The sequence below is a fragment of the Nicotiana tabacum genome, chromosome 6 (assembly GCF_000715075.1).
Source record: "Nicotiana tabacum cultivar K326 chromosome 6, ASM71507v2, whole genome shotgun sequence".
NCBI lineage: Eukaryota > Viridiplantae > Streptophyta > Magnoliopsida > Solanales > Solanaceae > Nicotiana > Nicotiana tabacum.
In genome coordinates this window covers 135,040,886-135,065,423 of record NC_134085.1, presented here as the reverse complement: position 1 = coordinate 135,065,423, position 24,538 = coordinate 135,040,886, and the positions used below count along the sequence as shown (strand labels likewise).

Sequence of the window (24,538 nt, the reverse complement as noted above, 5' to 3'; positions counted from 1 at the left end):
TCTTGACTGGCCTCTATTAAAGCATCACGACGAGAGTTTAGAAAAGCCCAACTCACCTCTATGTTAAAATTCTCCTCAAGAAGTTCATACTCCCTTTCCCACATAGCAAAATCATTCTTTAACACTTGGTTTTCAGCTAAAGAGGATTCAAAGGATGCTTCAAGGGAGGCATGAGAACTCTCTAAGGTACGTACCTTATCAGAAGAGATTTTTAAATCAGCTTGAGCTTGAGTCAAGCTTTGCACTAACTCTCCTGCATACTCTTCTTTCTTGGCCAAGAGTACCTTAAGTTCTCTGATCTCTTCACTACAATTTGATAGTTTTTCTGAAAATGAACACTCAAGGCACTCTTTATCTTTCTCAAATTGGCTTGAAGAAGCCTTGGCAACTGCTAGCTCAGAAGTCAGACCTCGCTTTTGTTGCTCCAGGAGATTTCTACTCTCTAGCAATTCTTCTATAGTTCCCTGAGCATTCTCAAACTACTCTTTCCAATTTGCTGCTTCTAGTGTGATCCCCTGGCTATTTACTCAGCCTCGTGGATAGACTTTTCAGACTCACGGGCTTTCTTTTCTAGAAGGGAAATTCTTCCCATCAATTCTGTACCAATGAGGTTAGCCTGCAGTGACAATTCATAGAAATAATAATTTTTTTTTAAAAAAACTTGTTAGTAAGTGAAGGAAGAATACCTTCAAAGTAGAATGAACAATGTCATTCATCAAAGTTAAGCAGCTATGGTTGTCCATCTTCTTCTTCTCAATATCTCCAATCAAAGGCCTAAGCCGGTCATCTGCTCCACCAGACTTCCTTAAAAGGTTGTTGTTAGCAGGAACTTCAAGCGTAACGCTCCTCATAGCCAAGCTTCTACTACTAGAACCCTCCTCTGCATATTGAACAGAGGAAGGGGGAGCTATAGAAGGAAGAGTGGTAGAAGAAGTGAAAATAACAGGAGTCATAGGACTCGAAGCAGGTAAGGGAGCAGAAGTAGGTAAGGAAGCAGAAGAAGAAGGAATGGGAACAGAAGAAGAAAGAGGAACTTCATCTAAAACTGGACCTAGTTCTCCACTTTCAAAACCACCAACGAAGAGACGATGAATAGATTCGTTGGTGTCCCTCGGAGTGGTTTCATCTTCAGAGGGAATGTGAACAGGTTCAGTAAGAGAGGCACAAATAGGGGTAACTTCAACTTCATTCTCGGAAACTATGCGTCTCCTGGCTCTTGGTCTAGCTATCAAAGAGGTGTCTTCGTCTTCATCGTCCTCAGAATCTTTTTCTACAACTTTCCTCTTTGACAGCCTAGTTTGAGTTCTCTCCACAGAAAGAGAAGTACCAGAAGAGGCTCGAAGGGCAGTAGCCACTTCGTTGTCATTCCTCGAATAACAAATCCTGACAAAAAGAAGGATTTAAAAAAAAAGTTAGAAAAAATAAAGGACTTGTCATACGAAAAATGATAAAGAGATGCATACCGTGAGTTTTCACTTTCCAACCATGTAAATTGGAAATGGATTTCCACGTTATCGCCTCCATAGGCACAGCTTTCATGATTAAATTTACCCAACCACAGGAATTAGGAACGGGTTCCACATCTCCCATGGTTGCTATAGAAAAGCAAAAAAGGATGAAATTAGAAAAGAAGTTGAAATTCTTAAGAGGTAAGAACGGTAAGTAAAAAAAAACTTACGTGCAAAGTTCCACTTCTCAGGGAAGGGGATATTTGTTTTACCTACCAAATCAACTGTGCGTACCGCAACATAACGAGTGTACCACCCGCAGTCCTTGTCATCTTCAGGGCTTACTAAGACCCTTTTACTTCTTGTAGTTAGAGTAAAAACTCCATTGCGAAATAACTTGGGGTGGTAAAGATGAATAAGGTGGGGAAAGGAAAAATCAACACCGGCTTTAACAGATAAATACCTCAAACAAGCCACTGTTCTCCATACAAGGGGACCAATTTGTCCCAAACAAATTTTGAAAAAATGACAGAAATCAAGTATGACTGGGTCAATAGCAGGAATAAATCCCAAAGTGAAGGGGTAAGTATAAACAAAAGAAAATCCAATCCTAAAAGAAGATATTCTTTGATTTGGATTAGGGATTACTATACGAAAATCACTTCTCCAGTTGCAATCTTTTCGAACAAAAGAAACCAAAGGTTCAGTGATTAAAGAAGGGAAAGTGTCAGCTTTCTCTAAATTGACAACTTGCTCACAAAGAGATTTCCTATCATTCTCAAAAGATAGGTCGTTGGGTACTATTTCCTCAACTAAAGGCTCTTGAAGAGGCTCAGGAAGTTCTTTACCTTTAGAGGAAGATTTCTTAGTGATAGAACCTCTGGAAATAGTACCGGAGCTAGAAGAAGGCTTGACAGAACCAGAGGCACCACCACGAACGGATCCTAGGCTACGAAGCCTGCCACCTCTTCCTCTTCTATGTCTTAAAGGGGCATTGGGGAAGCTATCAAGAATTGGGATTCTTTTAGGGTTAGGATTCGGAGATGCCATTGCAGAGAAAAGGATGAACTCAAGGAGAAAGGAGTAGAAATAAAGAGTAAAGGATCTGTTAAGGGTTTATGAAGAAAAGGACAAAGGGAAAAAGGATATATATGTATATAATAGCAACCGTCAAGCAAAGAAGTGTAATGATGGAAAGCCTATAATAAAGGCAACTATCGCTTCGTGAATATAAGGGATGAATAAACCTTGGAAAAAGGCTGCAGAATTACAAAACCAATCGGAAGGTGACACGTGTGCAGAGCATTAAATAGAAAAGACAACTGGGGCGTCAGTACTGTCATAGCATTGATTACAACAAAAAATTCCCTTTTTGTGAAGGTCCACTTCCCAAATATTTAATGGATAAATAAATGGAAAGTGGGGGGACTATCTGTATTGGGAAAAAACTGAGTCTGAATATTGAAGATGACGTGTCATGACACGTGGACTGGTCAAAAGGTCAAAACGCAATAAATAGCCAAGAGGCACGGGCGACAACAGATAGGGGGAAAAGAAAGCAACATAGGTGTGGACCGTTACTAAAGTAGGTACGAGTCTCGTACCTATTCGAGTCGTTTAAAGATCAAAGATTAGAAGAAGTTGAAGATACGAATCCGATGACGTAAAAGAGTTTAAATACAGCATTAAATGTCAAATATGTTAGAGAATCTGAATTAAATAGAAATGATTGTGTAACGTTTCTTTTAAATATCATTTATTGCTCATAATTGCCTCATTAAGACAAACACATTATATCTTCTCCTAGAATCAACTATAAAAGGGGAAAGACTCAACATCTGTAGGGACACGAAATACGATTGAGATCTTACTGAAATACAAAATTATTTACTGTTTTACCATCATTCTCAAAAATATTTTATTTTCGTCTCCTGATTATCAGTAACCTGAATTTCTTTCTAGCTTTGACCAAAGACTCAGATTTTTGGTTAAACACATACTCCAGCGACCACAACCATCTAGTCGGCGCCGACGGAGACTACCGGCCGGCAAAAAGTTTTAAAGATTGGTGGGCAATTTTCTGCATTGAGACAGTCAAGCTGTGGAGGATAGGAGGTCCAATAGCCTTCAAAATAATATGCCAATATGGAGTCAATTCCCTTACCAATATTTTTGTAGGACATCTTGGAAATATTGAGCTCTCTGCTATTTCTATTGCTGAGACTGTCATCAGTACCTTCTCTTTTGGCTTCATGGTTTGCTCTCTGTTTCCCTTCTTATCTAACTTAAACTTACTACATTTTGATAAAACATTAGAAGAGAAAAAGATTGTCGATAAAGTGATAGTGCTGTAGTAGCATATACATTAATGCAAATCTTGGAAAGTAACTTATTGTCAATCTCAATCCTTGAGCCCATCTCAAAAATCAGTATAAAATTTTAAATTCGGTGCCATAGTAGTTGGAGCTTATAGGATAGTTTTGCCATGTCTAATGTAGACTTACGTCTTAATTGTTGTCCAGTCAAAGGTGGAGGCAGGATTTGAATTTTATGAGTTAGCGTTCGGGATTCTACGACAATTCATTTCATTTAGTTGGACTAGTATGTAGAGATAAATGTATTAAAAGGCCTAGTTGTACAGCAACTTTTATTTACCTTATAAGACAAATTATTTGGATTATATTATTAAGATGAATTCGACAGAAGGAACATGGAGGATTTATATAGTCATATACTTTATCGATTGAATAATATCGTTTCCATATATTTTTCAGATGGGAATGGGAAGTGCCCTGGAGACACTATGTGGACAGGCGTATGGAGCAGGGCAAGTACACATGCTAGGTGTTTACATGCAACGCTCCATCATAATTCTACTAGCAACTTGTGTCATTCTCTTGCCCATTTACTTATTCGCAACTCCAGTTCTCGAATTGCTGGGCCAAGAAATTGCAATTGCGAAGCTCGCTGGAAGATACACTATGTTAATCATCCTACAAGTGTTTTCACTTGCCATCAATTTCCCGACCTCTAAATTTCTTCCAGCTCAGAGCAAAGTGGATGTGCTTGCTGGGATTGGGTTCGCGGCTTTGCTGGTTCACGCACTATTTCTTTGGCTCTTTATTTATACATTTGGATGGGGAACCACTGGTGCTGCTATAGCATTTGATCTTACCAGTTGGCTTACTGCTATAGCTCAGCTTGGTTATGTTGTTGGTTGGTGTAAGGATGGGTGGAAGGGATTATCGTGGGCGGCGTTTAATGAGATTTGGGCATTTGTTAGACTTTCCATTGCTTCAGCTGTTATGTTATGCCTTGAGGTCTGGTATATGATGAGTATTATCCTCCTTGTTGGCCATCTTAATAACGCCGTCATAGCAGTTGGCTCCATTTCAATTTGGTGAGTAATGTTACACTCTACTAACGTGCTGTTCCATCACATTAATCATCCTACTACGCACGACTCTCAAATTTGGCCCAAGCCCAAATGATCCCCAAAGGTTGAACCCGCCCATTTACTAAAGTCATCTCATCTTGACCCAACTCATCTTAACTCATTTAAAGTTGGACTGATTTTTAGTTCAAATTGATTCATGAATAACTTTGCCAAAATAGAAAGTTTTTTTGTTTGATATGTTATATATATATGACCAAATAAAAGAAAAAAGTCTTATTTAGTAATTAAACAATTCATAAGAAAACAACACATATTAATTAAAACTTGGTAAAAATTGGCCGGGTTAGGCTATATGACCCAAATTTTAGTCCATTTTGACACAGTCCATCTCAGTTAGTGGCGGCTTAACAAAGTTGGTGGCCTAAAGCAAAAGTTTATTAAGAGGCCTTTAAGTTTTTTTTAAAAAAGAAATTCATATATATTTTTATTTAAAGTTTATTTTTTAAACTTTTTGAAATGCAAAATTGTGAATAGTATTTTATAATCAATTTCTTCTAATATTTTGTTTATAAGTTACAATAGAGCTAATCAATCGCATGGCTAAATAATTTATTTTTATTTTCATACAAATCTTGTAATTTTACCTTAAAATTGAATATTGTTGATTTTTTTAAATATAAAACCTACTATTAATAAATAAAAAAATGGGGCACACAAAAAGTTGGGGGCCTAAAGCCTTTACTTGTGTTGCTTTCGCCTTGAGCCGGGGCTGATCTAAGACCAAGTAACTTTTGGATGGGTCAATGACCAGCCCATTTATTGACTTAGTACAATTTGACCCACCCGAAGTAGGCTCAACCCGCCTATTTGACGCCCCGTCCATTTATTGACTCGTTCTCAAGTTCATGTTTGACCGTTGTTAAATGTTGTGTTTTACAGCATGAACATCAATGGATGGGAGAACATGCTATTCATTGGAATTAATGCTGCCATGAGGTAATAAGTCTTAATGGTTAACAGGCCTGCACTTAATTTCTGAGTTTGTCATATAATGTGGAGTTGACAACAATATATAAATATCATACTGCAAGCATGTACAGAAAGATGCACATACTCTTGTGTTTCTTTTTACTTATTTATCTACCAACAGCCTGCGAGTCTCAAATGAACTAGGGCAAGGACATCCAAGAGCTACGAAATACTCGGTCTATATAGCAGTGTTGCAGTGCTTCCTAATTGGGATACTTTGCATGGTAATTGTACTGCTAGCTAGAAATCATCTGGCCATTATCTTTTCAAGCAGCAAAGATATGCAAGAAGCTGTTGGTGGTCTTGCTTTCCTTTTAGGAATCACTATGGTTCTTAATAGTGTTCAGCCGGTAATATCAGGTACTCCTCCCGTTCCACTTTATGTTAACTTATTACTCCTACTATTTTGAGAGTTGCACAAAATTTTCTTTCACCATGTTTTTTTCAAATACTCTTTAAATATTTTTAAATGGTAACTATTTATTGTCTTGTTAGTATATTGCTTTAGAACTCCAAGATTAGCGATATTATTTGTTTGCAGGGGTTGCTATTGGAGGTGGATGGCAAGCTTTAGTGGCTTATATCAATCTTGGTTGTTATTACCTTTTTGGACTCCCTCTTGGATATGTTCTTGGTTATGTAGCAAAAATGGGAACCAAGGTAGAGGTATACATAGTTCGGGTTGGTTCGAATTTTGCAATTACCAAATCAAATCAATTGTGTCGGGTTATTAAATCTAAAGACCAAACCAAACCAATAAAACTCGGGTTTTTCAATTTCGATTTTTCTCGGGTTTTCGGATTATTTGGGTTTTTTTGGATTTTTTTCCGTTAAAATCTTCGTAGCACAAAATATATAACTTGTACTCAAAATGTTTCTTTAATTCTAGTAAGATATAACTATATAAGGTATTTTTCAAGAAAATAATACAAAATATGAGATGTATCATGGCATTATCCTAAAATATTCAACGATAAAGACAATAAAATTATGTAATATAAATATTGTTAATTAAAAAGCCATAATAAAAATAAACATAATCTAAAAGTTCTAAGTCATGCTATAATAAGTAGACTAATAAGGGAGTATTAATTACAGGAGTAAACGTTAAAGAAAAAATAAATAGGCTATGTTTTTTTTATCTAAATCATTACAAAACAAAAAATAGATACTCAATACATTGTCGTTCCTAATGTTGAATTGAATGTCTTTTGTTAGCATTAGTATTGATTTGATTTTAGTTTGGGCTTTGTTAGCATTATTTATGTTACTAATATCAATAGCTATAAAACTTATTGGAACAAAAGTTCTAAGTCCAACCTTGAAATAATACCTTAAAAGATAAAATTATGAAAAATTTTAAGAAATATTTATAAATTACATCACAATAAGTATATTTATATATTAAATATATCTAAAATTTCTATATATGTAATGTCGGGTTGGTTTGGTTTCGGTTTGACTTTCTTTAGTTAAAACCAAACCAAACCAATTATGGTCGGGTTTTTTTTCCAACACCAAACCAAATCAAACCAAACCATAGTCGGGTTTTTTTTCTCGATTTGACTCGGATTATCGGGTTGGTGCGATTTGCCGGTTTCCTTTGTACATCCCTAAGCAAAGGTAACTAAATTTTTTAATTTTCTTAGGCAAGATCATCGAAATAAGAAACTTTGGCATATAAAAGCAGCCTTTATGTTGGAGGAAATGAATCAAATGAAAACCAATGTGATGAAGCAAAGCTTGATTGTCGACATAATTTTTGGACTAGTTTTTAATACCTCTTGCTGAGAAGAAGATGAAGTATCTGTTCTTGTCAATTTAATGTTCACATTGCTTCATTAACCCTGAATTTTAAAATAAATTTAGTTACGCATTTTCGGGGACTTTGGTTGGGGATGATAGCAGGGGCAGCTTTGCAGACCCTTGTGCTCTTGATTATACTGTATAAGACTAATTGGAGTACGGAGGTAGGTGATAATAGGTGAATTGGACTATAATTAGGCCCTAAAGAATCATCTTCTTGTATAGTTTTTATGGTAAAAAGTGATAACAAAATGCTCTGATTAGTGCTTTTCATGCTTTGCAGGCTATATACAATAAAAGAAGTCTATGAAGTACTTTTGGGATCAATTACGGAGAAAAAGAGGTCAATCTTACAATATCTGCTAAGTGCACCACGCTAAGGCAGCAAAAACCAGAACTGGAGATGGACTGCTGCGGTCCCGGCGTAACCGCGGTCGGACCGCGGCAGAAGGCTGTTGCGGATTCTGAGAGGCTAGTTGGCCGCGGTCCTGGCATAACCGCGGTAGGACCGCGATAGGAAGCGAAAAATTGAGGGACTGAAGTGCAAAACACGGGATGTTTAGCCCAACACCCTATATTAAACAATAGAATTCGTCCAAGGGAGGCATGTAATGTTTTAGAAAGTACTTTGGCAAGAGAAACAAGTGTGAGAGATCACCCAAAACATCATATTTACTTCTTCTCTTTATTTTTCTTGCAATTTTGATCATGAATATTTTCATAGTTTATTTACCCATTGTCATGAGTAGCTAAATCCTTTGTCTAGGGTTTTGATGGAATCTATTGAAGGATGTACTTCTTGATTATGTTAATATAGTTTGCCAGTTTAATCTCTATTTGTTCAACTAAGTATTTGTTGTAGTTAATTGACAGGATCCTCAATTAGATGTGCCTAATTAGTGTGCATAACTTGGGAGAGAGTGCATATTTAGATGATTGTTGAACAACATCACTCCCAATGTATAAGAGGGATCTATAACTGCGAGTTTAAAGGCGGGATTAGGGATAACGAAGTCTTGAGTGCAATCTAAAGTGAACTATAATAAACAAAGCCAGCTAGCGTATCTCGGGAGAGTGCGTCTAGTAAATTGTCGTGATTACTCGGGAGAGATTCACGGTAAAAAGAGTGTTCATGGTTGATAGAGATGTGTTGGTAAATCTATATGAAACATAAACAGAAGGGATTTCATCAATAGGGGAAATCACTAACTTAGAACCTTCTCATTATTGTTCACAACTTAAGCTTATTTAGTTTACAACTGTTTATTGACTTTCAATCTTAGTTATTAAATATACCATCAACTGTTATTCACAACTATGGGGAAGTTGATTCTAAAGAATTTAGTAAGTCCAACGAAAGTAATTGATAGGTTAATTCTTTGTGGATTCGACTCTAGGCATAAATACTCAAGTTATATTTGTAACGTCCGCATTGTCCTTTTATAAGGCATAGTTGGGCGTGATCAAATTTTGGCGCCGTTGCCGGGGAATTAACGGTGTTATCAATTACAATTGAAAGAAGTACAAAAATTCTTATTGTAGTCATTTTTCTCTATACCCAATTTTTACATTGAAATTTTAACGTTTGTTGACTTGGTTGCACATGTGCATGCCTAGAAACTCATCGAGATCTGGTGAAGTATTTGAAGCATTATCAGATCCCGAGAAAGTTTTCAAGGCCTTGAATCGGGCTAATCAAAAAAACAAACAACAACCAACAACTGCACAAGTCGAAACAGTCATGGGGGATCACGAGGAAAACCCAGCGGTACCAATAGTGCTAGAGGATGCGCTCTATGACTGGGCACAACCCACAGCTGAAAATCTGTCCACAACCATTGTAGTTCCGCAGATACAGGCTGAGTCATTCCAAATTACGAATAACATGCTGCACTTGTTGCAGAACAAGGGACTATTTTCGGGGTCGCAAGTCGAAGATCCTCAGCAGCACTTGAAGAACTTCCTCTCTATCTGTAAAACCCAAAGGCAGCCCAACGTAACTCCTGAAGCAATCAAGCTGTTATTGTTTCCATTCTCAGTGACAGGAGCTGACCAGACTTGGCTAAACTCACTTCCCATAAATTCTATAACAACTTGGGATGAGTTAGTCAGGCAATTCCATAACAAGTTCCACCCACCCAATAAGACTACTCAACAAATTGATGAAATTTTGAGTTTTAAACAGAAACCAATGGAGACACTGCATGAAACATGGGAGCGCTTTAAAGGGATGCTGGTTATATGCCCGCACCATGGTATTCTAGATCTGATGTTGGGGCGACGGTTTTACATGGGATTGTGAGATAGCGTGAAGAACATTGTTGATGCTTCAGCTGGTGGAGCATTTTTGAGCAAAACATGGAGAGAAGGCCAGAGTCTGCTTGACAAGATGGCACAAAATTCGGGATGGACAACCAGGAATGCACCTATCACTCCAGTGGTTCACTCAGTGCCCTTAGATCCATCCAACTCTATGGCTGAAAATATGTCCATCTTATTGACACAGATGAGTATACTCACCAAAAAGGTGGAAGAGTCAGGGCAGAAACAGCAGGTACACATCGTAGATACTACCAATAGGGGCTTGTGCGCATCTTGCATTAGTCAGTCAATCGGTAACCAATGAAATGTAGAACATGATCATCACCACTACCCTGAAGACATGAATTATGTGTCTAATTATAGAGGACAGAGACATGGTGGTCAGAATTGGGGCCAGCAAAATCAGCAATACAGGCCAGTCCATCCACAGTTCAACAATGGAAACATGGGAGGTATGAGACCCCCTAACAATATGGCACCTTACCCAAGGCCACATGGATATAATAATCAGAATCAGCAGCAGGGGTATCACCCTCCTCAGCAGCAGCATGGTGGAAGGCAGGAAGATGGGTTTGCTAGACTTGAGGCAATGATGCAGCAGGTTATTAGGTCTAATGCAAAGATTAATGAGAGAGTGGATGCACATGATGCAACAATCAAGAATATTGAAGTGCAGGTGGGCCAAATTTCTATGTCTCTGAACAATCGTCCTCATGGGACACTACCTGCAGACACCCAAATAAATCCAAAAGATCAAGGCCCAAAGCAGCTGATGGCTGTAAGTCTACGTAATGGCAGAGATCTAGATGTAGATCAAGAGAGGGCTCGAGAAATTAGACAAGCTGAGACACTTATACCAGTACCCATTGAGCTGGATGAGTCAACGAAACTGACGGAGATGTCAGTTCAGCCTGCCCAGGAAGATAATAGCATTCAGAATGCGACCAAGAAAGAAGCTGAGACAGTCCAGGAACCAGTAGTTGATGTAGCAGCTGATAAGGATCAATCCCAGTTGATTGGGAAGAAGAGACCTCATGCACCTTTCCCTCAGAGGCTGGCTAAGTATCAAAAGGAGGAACAATACAAGAAGTTCTTCGAAATACTGAAACAAATCCAGGTAAACATACCATTGATTGAAGCTTTGAAGGAGATGCCTGGGTATGCAAAAATGATGAAGGACTTGATGTCCCGAAAGTTTGATTTCCAAGACTTGGCCACAGTTACTCTTACTCACACATGTAGTGCAGTGGTGACTAGACCAATTGCAGAAAAGCTGTCTGACCTAGGGAGCTTTACAATTCCATGCACTATTGGTAATTTTGCTTATGTTAAAGCACTGTGTGATCTAGGGGCCAGTATCAATCTTTCGGAGGATGTCCTTTGGCCTATGCAACACACCCGCCACATTCCGACGGTGCATGATGGCCATATTCACTGACATGGTAGAGGACATAATGGAGGTGTTCATGGATGACTTCTCAGTGGTGGGGAATTCATTTGATGAGTGCCTGATAAATCTGACGCGTGTGCTGAAACGGTGTATCGAGACTAACTTGGTTCTGAACTGGGAGAAGTGCCACTTCATGGTACAAGAAGGCATAGTCTTGGGGTACCGGGTGTCAAGCAAAGGATTGAGGTGGATCGTGCTAAAGTGGATGTAATAGCAAAGCTACCTCCTCCAACTTCAGTCAAAGCAATCAGAAGCTTCCTTAGGCATGCCGGTTTCTACCGGAGATTCATAAAAGACTTCTCAAAAATTGCCAACCCTCTCTGTAAGTTATTAGAAAAAGATCACCCTTTCTTGTTTTCTGATGATTGCAGGGTAGCATTCGAGGAGCTGAAAAAGAGATTGGTCACAGCACCTATCATTGTTGCCCCCAATTGGGAGCAACCATTCGAACTCATGTGTGATGCCAGTGACTACGCACTGGGGGCGGTGCTGGGACAACGGAAGGACAAGCTGATGCATCCAATCTACAATGCTAGTAGAATGCTGAGTGGAGCCCAGCTGAACTATACTGTGACTGAGAAGGAGATGTTGGCTGTGGTGTTTGCTTTCGACAAGTTCAGATTATATCTGATTGGTTCTAAGGTAATTGTATACACTGATCATGCAGCTCTCAGGTACTTGATTGAGAAGAAGGAGTCTAAGTCGCGCCTGATTCGTTGGGTGTTGCTGCTGCAAGAATTCGACCTTGAAATTTGTGACCGTAAGGGCACAGAGAACCAAGTCGCTGATCATCTATCACGACTTAAGGGAGCTGAAAATGCAGTTGAGGTTGAAGATATTCTGGAAACCTTTCCAGACGAGCAGCTGCTCGCTACTAATCTTGAGAAAGCGCCATGGTATGTAGATTTTGCAAATTACCTAGCCTGCGGTATAGTTCCCTATGACCTTTCATCTGTACAAAAGAAAAAGTTTTATCGTGACTGCCGCATGTATTATTGGGATGAGCCTTACCTGTTTAGAATTTGTGTTGACAATATGATCCGGAGGTGTGCCCCTGAGATAGAACAATCTTCTGTTTTGCAGGCTTGTCATGCATCGGCTTATGGAGGACATTTTGGAGGGGTCAGGACAGCTGCGAAAGTGCTTGAGGCCAGATTCTTTTGGCCAACAGTGTTTAAAGATGCGCACCAATGGGTGAAGGACTGCAATGAATGTCAGCGGATCGGGAATATTTCCCGTCGCCATGAGATGCCCATGAACCCAATTCAAGAGGTGGAAGTGTTTGATGTCTGGGGGATTGACTTTATGAGTCCCTTCGTCAGCTCCTATGACAATAAGTACATACTTGTTGTTGTGGATTACGTGTCCAAATGGGTAGAAGCTGCAGCGTTTCCCACTAATGATGCAAGAGTGGTGGTGGGGTTTTTGAAGAAGAACATATTCACCAGATTTGGGACACCAAGAGCGATTATCAGTGACAGAGGCACTCACTTCTGTAATAGAGCTTTCGAGAAGTTGCTTGCAAAGTATGATGTACGCCACAAGGTGGCTACCCCTTATCACCCGCAAACTGGTAGGCAGGTTGAAGTGTCCAACAGAGAGATAAAGAGTGTGCTAACCAAGACTATGAATGCCACAAGAACTGATTGGGCGAAAAAGTTATATGATGCACTCTGGGCCTATAGAACTGCTTTTAAAATACCGATTGGTATGTCACCATATAAGTTGGTATTCAAGAAGGCCTGCCATTTGCCAGTGGAACTTGAACATAGAGCGTGGTGGGCACTAAAACAATTGAATCTAGACATTGAGGCTGCGGGCATAACGAGGATCACGGAATTGCATGAGCTTGACGAGTTCAGACATCTTGCTTTTGAGAGCACAAGGTTGTAAAAGGAAAGAATGAAGAGGTTGCACGACAAGAACATTGTGGAGCGAAATTTCAATCCTGGAGATATGGTGTTGCTTTATAACTCACGATTAAGGCTATTTCCGGGTAAACTCAGGTCACGATGGTCTGGACCATTTAGAGTGGTCGAAGTTTTCCCTTCAGGTGCTATCGAGATTGCCACAGAGAAAGACTCTCGTACATTTAGAGTCAATGGGTAGAGATTGAAACTATATGTGGGCATGATCAAACCAAAGGAAGTGTCTGAGCTACACCTGACTGAACCACAGAGGTCGAGCGAGACTTAAATGCGCTCATCTACGTCTTGCCGCGATGTTAAATAAGGCACTGCATGGGAGGCAACCCACGAATGTGTTGTAAGTGTAATGCATAACTTCAAAGAAAAAAAAAAGTAGCAGGAACATGCCCAGACCGCGGTCAAGGACCTCCTCTAAAAGAAGTCTACCACGTTCCCAGCGTAACCATGGTAGGACCGCGGTCAAATACACCCTCTGAAAGGGGTCTACCGCGGTCCCAGCGTAACCGCGGTCAAATACACCCTCTGAAAGGGGTCTACCGCGGTCCCAGCGTAACCGCGGTAAGACCGCGGCAGACCAGCGCGAGCCAGGTAAGTGCAGATTTTTTTTTCCTTTTTTTTATTTTCTTCCCCTCTTTTTTTTAATAACCCTAACCCCCCCCCCCACTATTCCCCCAAACCCTTCTTTTCTTCAAACCACCCACATTCCCCATCCCATTCTCCTTCTCTTCTCTCTTTCACACCATCTCCCATCCCTCAAACCCCATTGTTGCCCCTCCTTTCTTATCCATCTCTCTCTCTCCACAACCTATCTCTTCTATTCCTTCTCAAGGTAAGCTTCTCTATTCTTTTCTCTTTCTTTTACATAACTTAGTGTAGTATTTTAGAGTAATTTTTTTTTCTTTCTTTTCTTTCCTTTTATCCATTATTTGCTTCTTTTGGCCATGATTGATGTTTAAATGGTTGGATTTTCATTGTGCTTAACTTGGGGGCGATTTTTAGAAGTTTTGGAGGACTAAGCAAATTTTTTAGGGTAAAGCTTGGTAGAGGGGTCTAAATGGCCGAAAATTGGGGGTGTGTTGTAAAATTTTGGAGCACTTTGTGCCCTTCTTCGTTTGTGGTGGTGGTAGCATTTGACATGATTCACTTGTGAGAGATTGTGTGGGGTATTATATGGCGGAATTGTAGAATTAATAGTGGTGTGAGGGCAATAGTGGAGGTTGTCAACTTTGGGCACCTTACTAATTGGGTAGACTGGCATTGTTTAACAAAAGGAAACTGTGTGGTGCCATCGGGTGGCGAAGTCTGAGTACCCATCCGACTGACACATGTTAGGATGCATCTGATTGTTACCCTGAATTGTCTGCAGGTAATATGGCCCGAAAACAGCGAAAGAGCTCGGCCAGCTCTTCCCAAATTCCAATATATGATGCCACCAGGTTCCAGTCACAGGAGGCAGAGGATGCGTTTCATGCTAAGGCCACCAAAAGCTTTATCCCTGAGATTCCTGTTGATAGGGCTGCCCTCTGTATGGAAAAAGCAGACATGTATGAGGAAATCAGACGGAGAGAGATGGAATTCTTGTTTGATGAACCTAAGACGGCAAACCCGATGATAGTCCGGGAGTTCTACGCGAACTGCTCGGAAAATTTGTGTCGGTCTATGATTGTGCGGGGTAGGGTGGTAGATGCCTCAATTCTGAAGATTCGCCAGGTCTTGCAGCTGCCCCAGTTCACTGGTAACATTAATCATTACCACGACGCCCAAGGGGTCACTTGGGACACTATGATTGAGACAATCTGCGCAGGGGGTCGACCAATCTGGATACAGGAAAACATTACCCTTCACTCCAAGTCGTTCACACATGAGGCTAAGTGCTGGTTCACCATTATTTGCAGCCGGTTATTGCCCACGGGCAACACGACAGATGTGAACCACCTACGGGCTCTATTGGTGTGGTGCTTCCTCACCAAGAAAGATTTTGATGTGGCAAGAATTATTGGAGATGAAATGATCCTTCGATCACCTCTGTTATCTAAGGGGTTTTACTTCTCCTCACTTGTGACGAGGTTGTGTCTGCTGGATGGTGTCCCCACCAATCCTACAGATGGAGCTTTGCCCGCAAAAGCGGCATTCAGAGCTTCAAAGATCACAGTAGGCAGAGATGCACCCACAACCATTGAGCTTGATGATGAGGATGACGCCCCAGCACCCATGGCACCATCTAGGAGATCCTATGATGGAGTCGGATCCTCTCGGCAACCCCATACTGGGGCAGGGTTCTCTAGATCACAGTCCAGCCGACCCATGTTGCATTCTTTGGAGGAATAGGTGGCAGATCTTCGCTCCTCGGTGGATGTCCTGCATGTGCATATGGATGGCATGTCTCAGCGGCATGCCAGGTCTGAGAGCCGGATGCTAGCTTGGTTCCGTGCTTTGGGGAGGGCTTGTCATGTGGATCCCAGCGTCGTCTCCGACTCCGAGTGACACTCAGGGAAGTCTTCTTACCCTTTTACACTTTATTTGTGTTATGACATGGGGACATGCCATATTCTTTTTGTGTGGGGTGGGAGACTTGCTTTAGTGGTGTATTGTTAGTGTACATATACATTGGTTGTAAAATAAATAAATGTAGGAGACTCTTCCTGAGGACGGACCACTTGGACAGTACTCTTGAGGGAAGTAGTCCATTTAGATTTTTTTTATTTTTATTTTTCTTTTTAGGTAGTGTAGTAATTCCTCCTTGGTTTTTCTTTTGACCACGGTTCTTTTCCAAGGGCTTTTCTTGAACCGGGTTAGGTAGATTTTTCTTTAATATTTTTAGGACCCTTAGGACTCTATTGGACTAAGATGGGTGAAGGCAAGAATGCAAACCGTAATGTACACACATGCAAATAACTAAAACGAACTTGAGGGTGCGACGTCTAGGCTCGTTTGTACACTCGTAATTTTATGCCTTAATTCTGCACACCTTGTCTTTCTTGAACGCTCACGTGAGTGTGTTGACGAACTAATTCGGAATGAGTTACATGCCAAGTGTGTGTGAGATAATACTTGTATTCTGTGCTTGCATGCAATACCTAGAACTTGCCCTATGTGTTTGCAAAGCGAAATAGAAGTTGTTTGGCCTTAGAGATGATTGAGGCATTTCCTTGTGTAGCCTGTATAATTGTGAATCCACCTATACATATTGCCATAGTTAACCCCTTCGAGCTTGAAACCTGTTCTTTGATAACCTTACAACAACCTACATCCCTGTGTTTGAATAGTTTGACTGTTTGAACCTGTACCTCCTAGAAGCACTTGAATCGTTAAAGAGCATATAAAAGTCAAAGTGTGGGGTAGTAATGAAGTGGGAAAAAGAAAATCAGGAAAATACTTGAATGGTGCAATGGCTGTTAAAAAAAAAGAAGAGAGAGGCCAGTTGCACCTATGAAACAAGTGTGGAAGAATGATTGGGTTGAACATGAAAATTGGAATAAAGGGAACGATTGTATTAAAAGTGCTTAGGGAGGTTAGTCACTATATCCAAATATATCCTACCCGTCCTTTAGCCTACATTATAACCAAATAAAGACCTCTTGATCTTGGACTGAACAACTCGATTAGTAGAGTATTACACTAAGGGCAAGCTTATGGTGTATCTGTGTGGCATGTGAATGTTCTTTGCTGAGAGTGAGTGGATTCGTTCTATCTATAGTTCCTTGTTGCTTGATTTTATGTGTGTGGAACTTCTCTCAGAAATGTTATGTGAGGGCATGTGACTCAGGAAGAAAAAGAAAGTTTTCACCTCTGTTTAGAGTAACTAGAGTAAGCACGAGTGTGGCATGGCATTAGAGTCTTCATCTGAGATGTGGCTATTGCACTACTTAGGTTGTTCTTTCATAATGGCGGGTGTGACATAAACTGGGTAATGCATCGAATGATTAGGTCTAGAAGTGTGGTTCAACTTGCTCGAGGAAGAGCAAAGATTTAAGTGTGGAGTGTTGATAATAGGTGAATTGGACTATAATTAGGCCCTAAAGAACCACCTTCTTGTATAGTTTTTATGGTAAAAAGTGATAACAAAATGCTCTGATTAGTGCTTTTCATGCTTTGCAGGCTATATACAATAAAAGAAGTCTATGAAGTACTTTTGCGATCAATTACGGAAAAAAAGAGGCCAATCTTACAATATCTGCTAAGTGCACCACGCTAAGGCAGCAAAAACCAGAACTGGAGATGGACTGTTGCGGTCCCGGCGTAACCGCGGTCGGACCGCGGCAGAAGGCTGTTGCGGATTCTGAGAGGCTAGTTGGCCGCGGTCCTGGCATAACCGCGGTAGGACCGCGATAGGAAGCGAAAAATTGAGGGACTGAAGTGCAAAACACGGGATGTTTAGCCCAACACCCTATATTAAACAATAGAATTCGTCCAAGGGAGGCATGTAATGTTTTAGAAAGTACTTTGGCAAGAGAAACAAGTGTGAGAGATCACCCAAAACATCATATTTACTTCTTCTCTTTATTTTTCTTGCAATTTTGATCATGAATATTTTCATAGTTTATTTACCCATTGTCATGAATAGCTAAATCCTTTGTCTAGGGTTTTGATGGAACCTATTGAAGGATGAACTTCTTGATTATGTTAATATAGTTTGCCAGTTTAATCTCTATTTGTTCAACTAAGTATTTGTTGTAGTTAATTGACAGGATCCTCAATTAGCTGTGCCTAATTAGTGTGCATAACTCGGGAGAGAGTGCATATTTTGGTGATTGTTGAACAACATCACTCCCAAAGTATAAGAGGGATTTATAACTGGGGGTTTAAAGGAGGGATTAGGGATAACGAAGTCTTGGGTGCAATCTAAAGTGAACTATAATAAACAAAGCCAGCTAGCGTATCTCGGGAGAGCGCGTCTAGTAAATTGTCGTGATTACTCGGGAGAGATTCACGGTAAAAAGAGTGTTCATGGTTGATAGAGATGTGTTGGTAAATCTATATGAAACATAAACAGAAGGGATTCCATCAATAGGGGAAATCACTAACTTAGAACCTTCTCATTATTGTTCACAACTTAAGCTTATTTAGTTTACAACTGTTTATTGACTTTCAATCTTAGTTATTAAATATACCATCAACTGTTATTCACAATTTTGGGGAAGTTGATTCTAAAGAATTTGGTAAGTCCAACGAATAATTAGTGTGCATAACTTAAGTAGGTTATATGTAATTTGCAACAATGTGTTATCTCAAGCGTTTGCATCATCCTATTAATAATTTTCTTTTGTTAAGAATAATTGAATAAGCGTATTGAAAAACCTATTTAACAAACGCACTACAAATCGTTAAACCCCATATCCCGTAGTGTGGGATAATAGTATGTTAGTTGTACAACAGATTGCTAAAAAAAAGTCAGTACTACTGTGTTTGCAAGCTGTTAATTATAAAATGTTATACTCCAGTCAAGTTTCAAGTTAATTTAAACCTTTTGGCTAAGTTCCAAGTTTTGTATTATTAGTAGTAAAAGTATGTATTAAATATGTAAATTTTACGATGGAGTCAATCAACTTATATAGATAACCAATTACAACTTGAATTTCAGGTGGAAGATACGACAGAGCGTATGCGTAAATGGGGAGGACAAGATTTTGAAACAGAAAAATCTACCGAGGGCCATTTACCTATTGGTGTAGCTTAAGTTTATGATGGATGAAAATCTGGATTTTCGTGTTGAGTTTGAATGTATATGTTTCTATTACAATTTAAATTTCAGAAGAAGTGCAGAATTCTAGCCTATGGTCGTTGGCAATTTTGAGACACTCAGAATTGTAGATTCAAGCTAGCATCCTATTGTTATGTCCAAAGCTTGTGCTAACTTCTTATTGGTGTTGACTGTGCTTCTGGCAGTTTGTCAAATTCAAAGCACTTACTTTCCTGTATTTCTTATGGTTTTTAGCGGTCTAATTATTTAAGCACCATACTTTCTTCCACGTTTGAGTTGAGCAGTTGCAAGTCTTTTAAACTATGTTTCTTTGAGTAGTTCCCTGTTTCTTTATCCTATTTTTAAATATTTTTTTTGTGCTAAAGACTCAGGAAAAGCTAAGAGGTGAATAAGTAAGCTTGTTAGTGTCCAATGTTAAAATGACAATAGTAACCAATTGGTGTACAATATAATGCTCCACTAAGAACTAGATTAATTTAGATATATCACAATCGGTAAAAGTTTTCCGTTTCTACTCTATTTGTAAACTAGATGAGGTTTTCCGTGCATAGCACGGGCCCAACATTTTTTTTTTTGAGTAATAAAAGCATATTATATTGTATACTAAGTAATAGTTACCATATTACAACCCATATTGTCAGCAGGGGACATCAGTATCTCCGTTTCTACTGGAGTGTCACCACTAGCAACACTTTGATTTCCTAGAGATTTTAGCAAATTACAAGTAGTAATCGATAGTTGCTTAACAAAATACTTTTCCATACATAAGTCCTTATCATAAAGATGTTTCACAAAAGTAGGTGCATCAGCAAAAAGTTTAGTTTTTCCTGGCTTGTAGCATTTGTTTTCTTTGTTTTTTGCATCTTTGGCTAGAGCATCTGCTACTGCATTCCCTTGTCTGAAGGTATGCCTGAGCAGGAGGCTCTTCTTCTGGCGCATTAACAATCTGCAACATTGAATAAGATTAGTTAAGGTTGCATGGCCATTGTTGATTGAATGCATTACCTCTGTTGAGTCCGTATCTATTTCTATAGGAAATATATCAAACTTTACTGCCAGTAGGAGTCCTTCATGGAGTGCCTGCAGTTCCAGGTGTAATGGGAACAAGCCTTTGCAGTATTTGTTGAAACCTAGAATCCATTTGCCAGTACTATCTCTGAAAACCCCACCTATGCCACTATGTTTGGTTGTGTATGCCCCATCGATGTTTAGTTTTAACCAGCTTTACTGGGGTGCATGCCAACTAATCTTAATAGGAATTGTATCTTTTGAAAGTTGGTTTGCGCTGGTCATGAAGTGAAATTCATTGGAGTGATTAAGGATCTTTTGCAGAGATGGTTTTTGAGTAGTGTTATTGCTGTTCCTATTTAGCCAGATCCCCATAGTACAAAGGCCAGAAAGTCATCCCATTCCATATGATTACGAGTTAAGTTTATACTAGGAGTGAGGTCTTTTATTTGCATCAGCCAGTTAGAGTTGGTGGTATTTAGATTGCCAAACCCTAGATTCTGCTAGAGAGTTTGTGTTATAGGGCAAGAAATGAATATATGTCTAGAGGATTCATCATCCCGTCGACACACAATGCACGGGCCCAACATTTAGAATGCTGATATAGTCTGAGGATTGTTTATAATCTTTAGATAATCTATTATTTAAACCTTAAATATGAACACATACATTAGAACAACCATGATTTCACAAACACATAAGCAAAAGTTCCATCCTTAGTAAATAGTAACAAACATAAAAGATTACCTACTACTTGAAGCATATATATTCAGATGTGCATTCAGGAACAATGAATATCATTGAAATTACATCTACGAAGATAACCATACAAAGTGACAGTCAAAAGGCACTACTTGTTTATGACTTGGTTGCTGAAACATCTTCTGCTAGTAGTAGCTATTATAACTGCATGACTAACATACCATAGATAAGAATATATAAATAAGTGATTCAACTCCCTCATACATCTTTGTCCAAATTCTATGCTTTGATTGTTACTTGGTCTTTATAAATGCCATGCTTGAACTGGTTGAGCTGGGTAAGGAAAACTGACAAAGAAGTAGCATAATCATCCGTCAGGGAAATGATATGATAAAGACAAAATTTAGCCCCTAAATAAATTAAATTTCTAATAATCAAGATACTGAACATGCACAAATGTAATCAATAAAAAACACATCATTACAACATAACACATCAAGGTTTTGATTGGAATAAAATTAATTTGAAACAAACAATTAAATAAATAGCTTGGAAAAAAAGAAAAATAAAGACAACATACATTATAAAAGAACTCTTTCTACTGGCATGTTAGAATCAATTGAAGCATGTGGATAACCACAACTTAAATTTAAAGAAATATATAAAACTAAACACAATATAGATACACTCAACACTGGCTATTTCAAGAAAGACAAACATAAATATATAGGGAACGGTCTGTTGAGGGATCGAACGAATTAAAAGAGGTAGTTCATAGCCATTACCGATTTAAGTGATGGAAGAGGAGCTTAGTCTTCCGCAACCATGGCAAGTAAATTTTGCTCTTAGTTCTGCTTGGTAGTTTCAATCCGCAAAAAAAAAAAAAAAAAAAAAAAAAATCAAAAGTAGTCATCACACCAGTACGTTCATAGTACATTATATATGTTAAGAGATAGCATATATGTGAATGCAATTGACATTCCATTTATAAATACACATGAATCCTATCATCCTCATGCATTTCATGTATTGAACTAAAAGTAGAACAAACCAAACTATCAAGCACTAACCAAGTGGCCAAGTGAATTAGTCCCTACCAAATATGCGAAGATGGTAAATCAATCCACCATTTCCACTTTCAGATAAAACATGTACATGAAATACAAACTTAAAGTATATTTCGAGAAAATTATATGAAAAATTGTTAGGTGAAGAGCAATAACAAAGAACAGGAAAAGATAGCTGATTCAATATCTAGCTACATGGAACTCTATTTCACGGTATGAATACATAGGTAATAATACCAACATTGATGTTCCTAAATGGACCTCCATGCCAATCATATGTTCAAACGATAATAATAGTATAATACAAGAACAACCATATTTTTAATGTATAACATATGAGCTATAAACCAGATTAACATTTGACACAATTTTTTATTTTTTAACAAATTGGATTAAATTGATAACAAAATAAAGGTGACCAATCTAATCAAAGACAAAGAGCCTGGCCTGAATTATGTTATAACCTTCATCACTTGAATGAAAGTGAATGCTCCATTCACACTCTGTGAAGTGAAGAGTTGTGAACATGGTTCATAGAACTATTCCAAACTAAGCAATGGATATCTAAAGAGCTTTAAAATTGCCATTGATAGACGAATATCTAAAGAGCTTTAAAACTGGCCAAAAAGGTTTTAGATCAATCAAATACAACAATATAATACACTTGACTGATTATTAGTACAAAAAAGAAAAGGAGATCATTGTCAAAAAGACCATTGGCATCTTTCTAATTTTCTTCTTTTGGCGGGTGGGAGGAGAGATCACAATAAAAGTGAAGCTTGACCTGCTCGCTTTTGCTTCGAAGAATCAAAGAATAGTATCAATAAATAAAAAATGGTGACAAATGTTCCTTTCCCACAATGAACACTTCTCGCATGAACTTGTGAGTTCATAAAAAAAATTTAATTATTGAAATTTTACATAGTAGAAGTTCTATAATGTCTATTATGGAGATTTGTTGTTAATTTTAAGAGGAAATTTGTGTCGGTGCTCCTTTCTTTTTCCTCAAATGAATACTCAAGCATCTTTAAAGTTTCTACAAAATGAGAAATAGAAAAGAATACGAAATGAGAAAAATATCAAATGATTGTTTTTGTACTTGTCTTTAATTAAAATAAGGCAGTTGAATAATGATGATCGGAGATGATGAGTTTTTAAGTTCAACACAAAGTTAACACAATTCAAATTCTTTTTTCTGTTTTCAGTAGTCATTAGTCTTGTAAACACAGAATAGGGCAAAATAGTAGAACTATTAATTTTCAAAGGAAGTGAATTTTCAACCAAATAGAACTTTATAATCTAATAGGCATTATATGAGCAGTAAAAGGAAAAGTTTTTAATTCAAAATTACTCATTTTTATACAAAGATTTTTACGTTCAGCTAAGTTTGTTCGCTATCAACATGATCTTGCTGAAAAAATATGGAGAAGCAACTCCCTGACGTGAGCATATTTCTCTCAAGGGATAAATCACATCATTCGGCTAGCAAAGCTATGTTAAATTTAACATATTTATAAGAAATCAATTTAAAAAGTGAGTCATTCAAAATTTGAATTCACAATTAAAAAAAATACTCTATATACTATAGCTTATATGCTTCCACCACCAAGAGAAATAAAACACAAAGCAAATCAACATAGGATTATATAGATTGCAAAAAGTCTTTCAAAACTCCACATAATTAGTCAAGTGGACCTTCCTAGAATGTAGAATATTGTCTTATGCATAACTAAAGATATATTAGTTAATTCAACACCTGTTCTATTGCTGGAAACCAAAAAGGGAACCAGAAGATCTCGTTTGGTTTAGTAGTTGTCTATAAATTGAAAAGCACATATTCATTAATTGAAAACCATTAGATCAATGAAATTCTCCGGTGGATCAGCGATCGATAATCTAATTATATTAATAAAGTGTGTTATTCTAAAAGAATGAGTTTAGAACAATATTAAGAAAGCAACGACATGATCTTCAATACAAAGCTAATCCATCGGAATTCGGTAAAAAGAAAATTGGAATCAAAATTCAATAAGTTTTTGATTGTTTTTTATCCCTAGGTTTCTTGAAGAACAAATAGAAAACGGGAGCAGGGCAAACGCATCCCCTAAATAAGCAGAAGCGTGAAAAAAAATATACAAAGGAAAAAAAGATAATATCCCTGACCATGAGATCTCATCTCTGCACAAAATCAACAGGTATAATTTTATCCCTAAGAATTGAGCGAAAATATAGGATCAACACTGTTTTAACTTTCTCAAATTTGTGCATTGTGCGACATATATGATCGTACTGAGAAAATTAGATCAAAACAACCCCAATTATCTCCCATAAAGCGCTCATGACAAAGACAGTGAAGAAGCAGGTGAACTAAAAATGAAAAATACTCTAAAAAGAATATTACCTCTCTATATTCAATCATAATGCTTGTTCCCAGAGATTCAACCTTTAAAAACAGCAAATATATGGTAAAAGACCACCATTATCGCCGGCAAAAAACTCCAAGTTCTGCCCTAAACTCTTATACCTCACACCAACTCTCTAATTACAAAAAAAATCGGATAGAAAAATAAAGCCCTTATAGAAATTAATGGAAAAAGAATCAGATTTGGGAAAAATTTGAGAAAGGAACAGACCTGAAAGTTGCAACACCCAACTGAGAAGATGAAGAGAAATGGAAAAA

At 38.2% G+C, this 24,538-nt stretch overlaps 1 protein-coding gene and 1 non-coding gene across 2 annotated transcripts; one reads left to right on the top strand and one right to left on the bottom strand.

The window, feature by feature from the left end:
• The first annotated feature begins 3,685 nt into the window (after positions 1 to 3,685).
• On the top strand, positions 3,686 to 19,057 carry LOC107812068 (protein DETOXIFICATION 35-like). The gene is made up of 7 exons (XM_075254396.1): positions 3,686 to 3,703; positions 4,223 to 4,848; positions 5,785 to 5,841; positions 5,996 to 6,234; positions 6,416 to 6,533; positions 7,757 to 7,844; positions 18,962 to 19,057. Exons 1-7 carry the CDS (start codon positions 3,701 to 3,703, stop codon positions 19,055 to 19,057), a joined length of 1,227 nt encoding a protein of 408 aa, XP_075110497.1. The 5' UTR covers positions 3,686 to 3,700.
• On the bottom strand, positions 9,833 to 9,939 carry LOC142182474 (small nucleolar RNA R71). Its single transcript, XR_012711293.1, has one exon. It is a non-coding gene; the product is annotated as a small nucleolar RNA R71 (small nucleolar RNA).
• Positions 19,058 to 24,538: the final 5,481 nt, after the last annotated feature.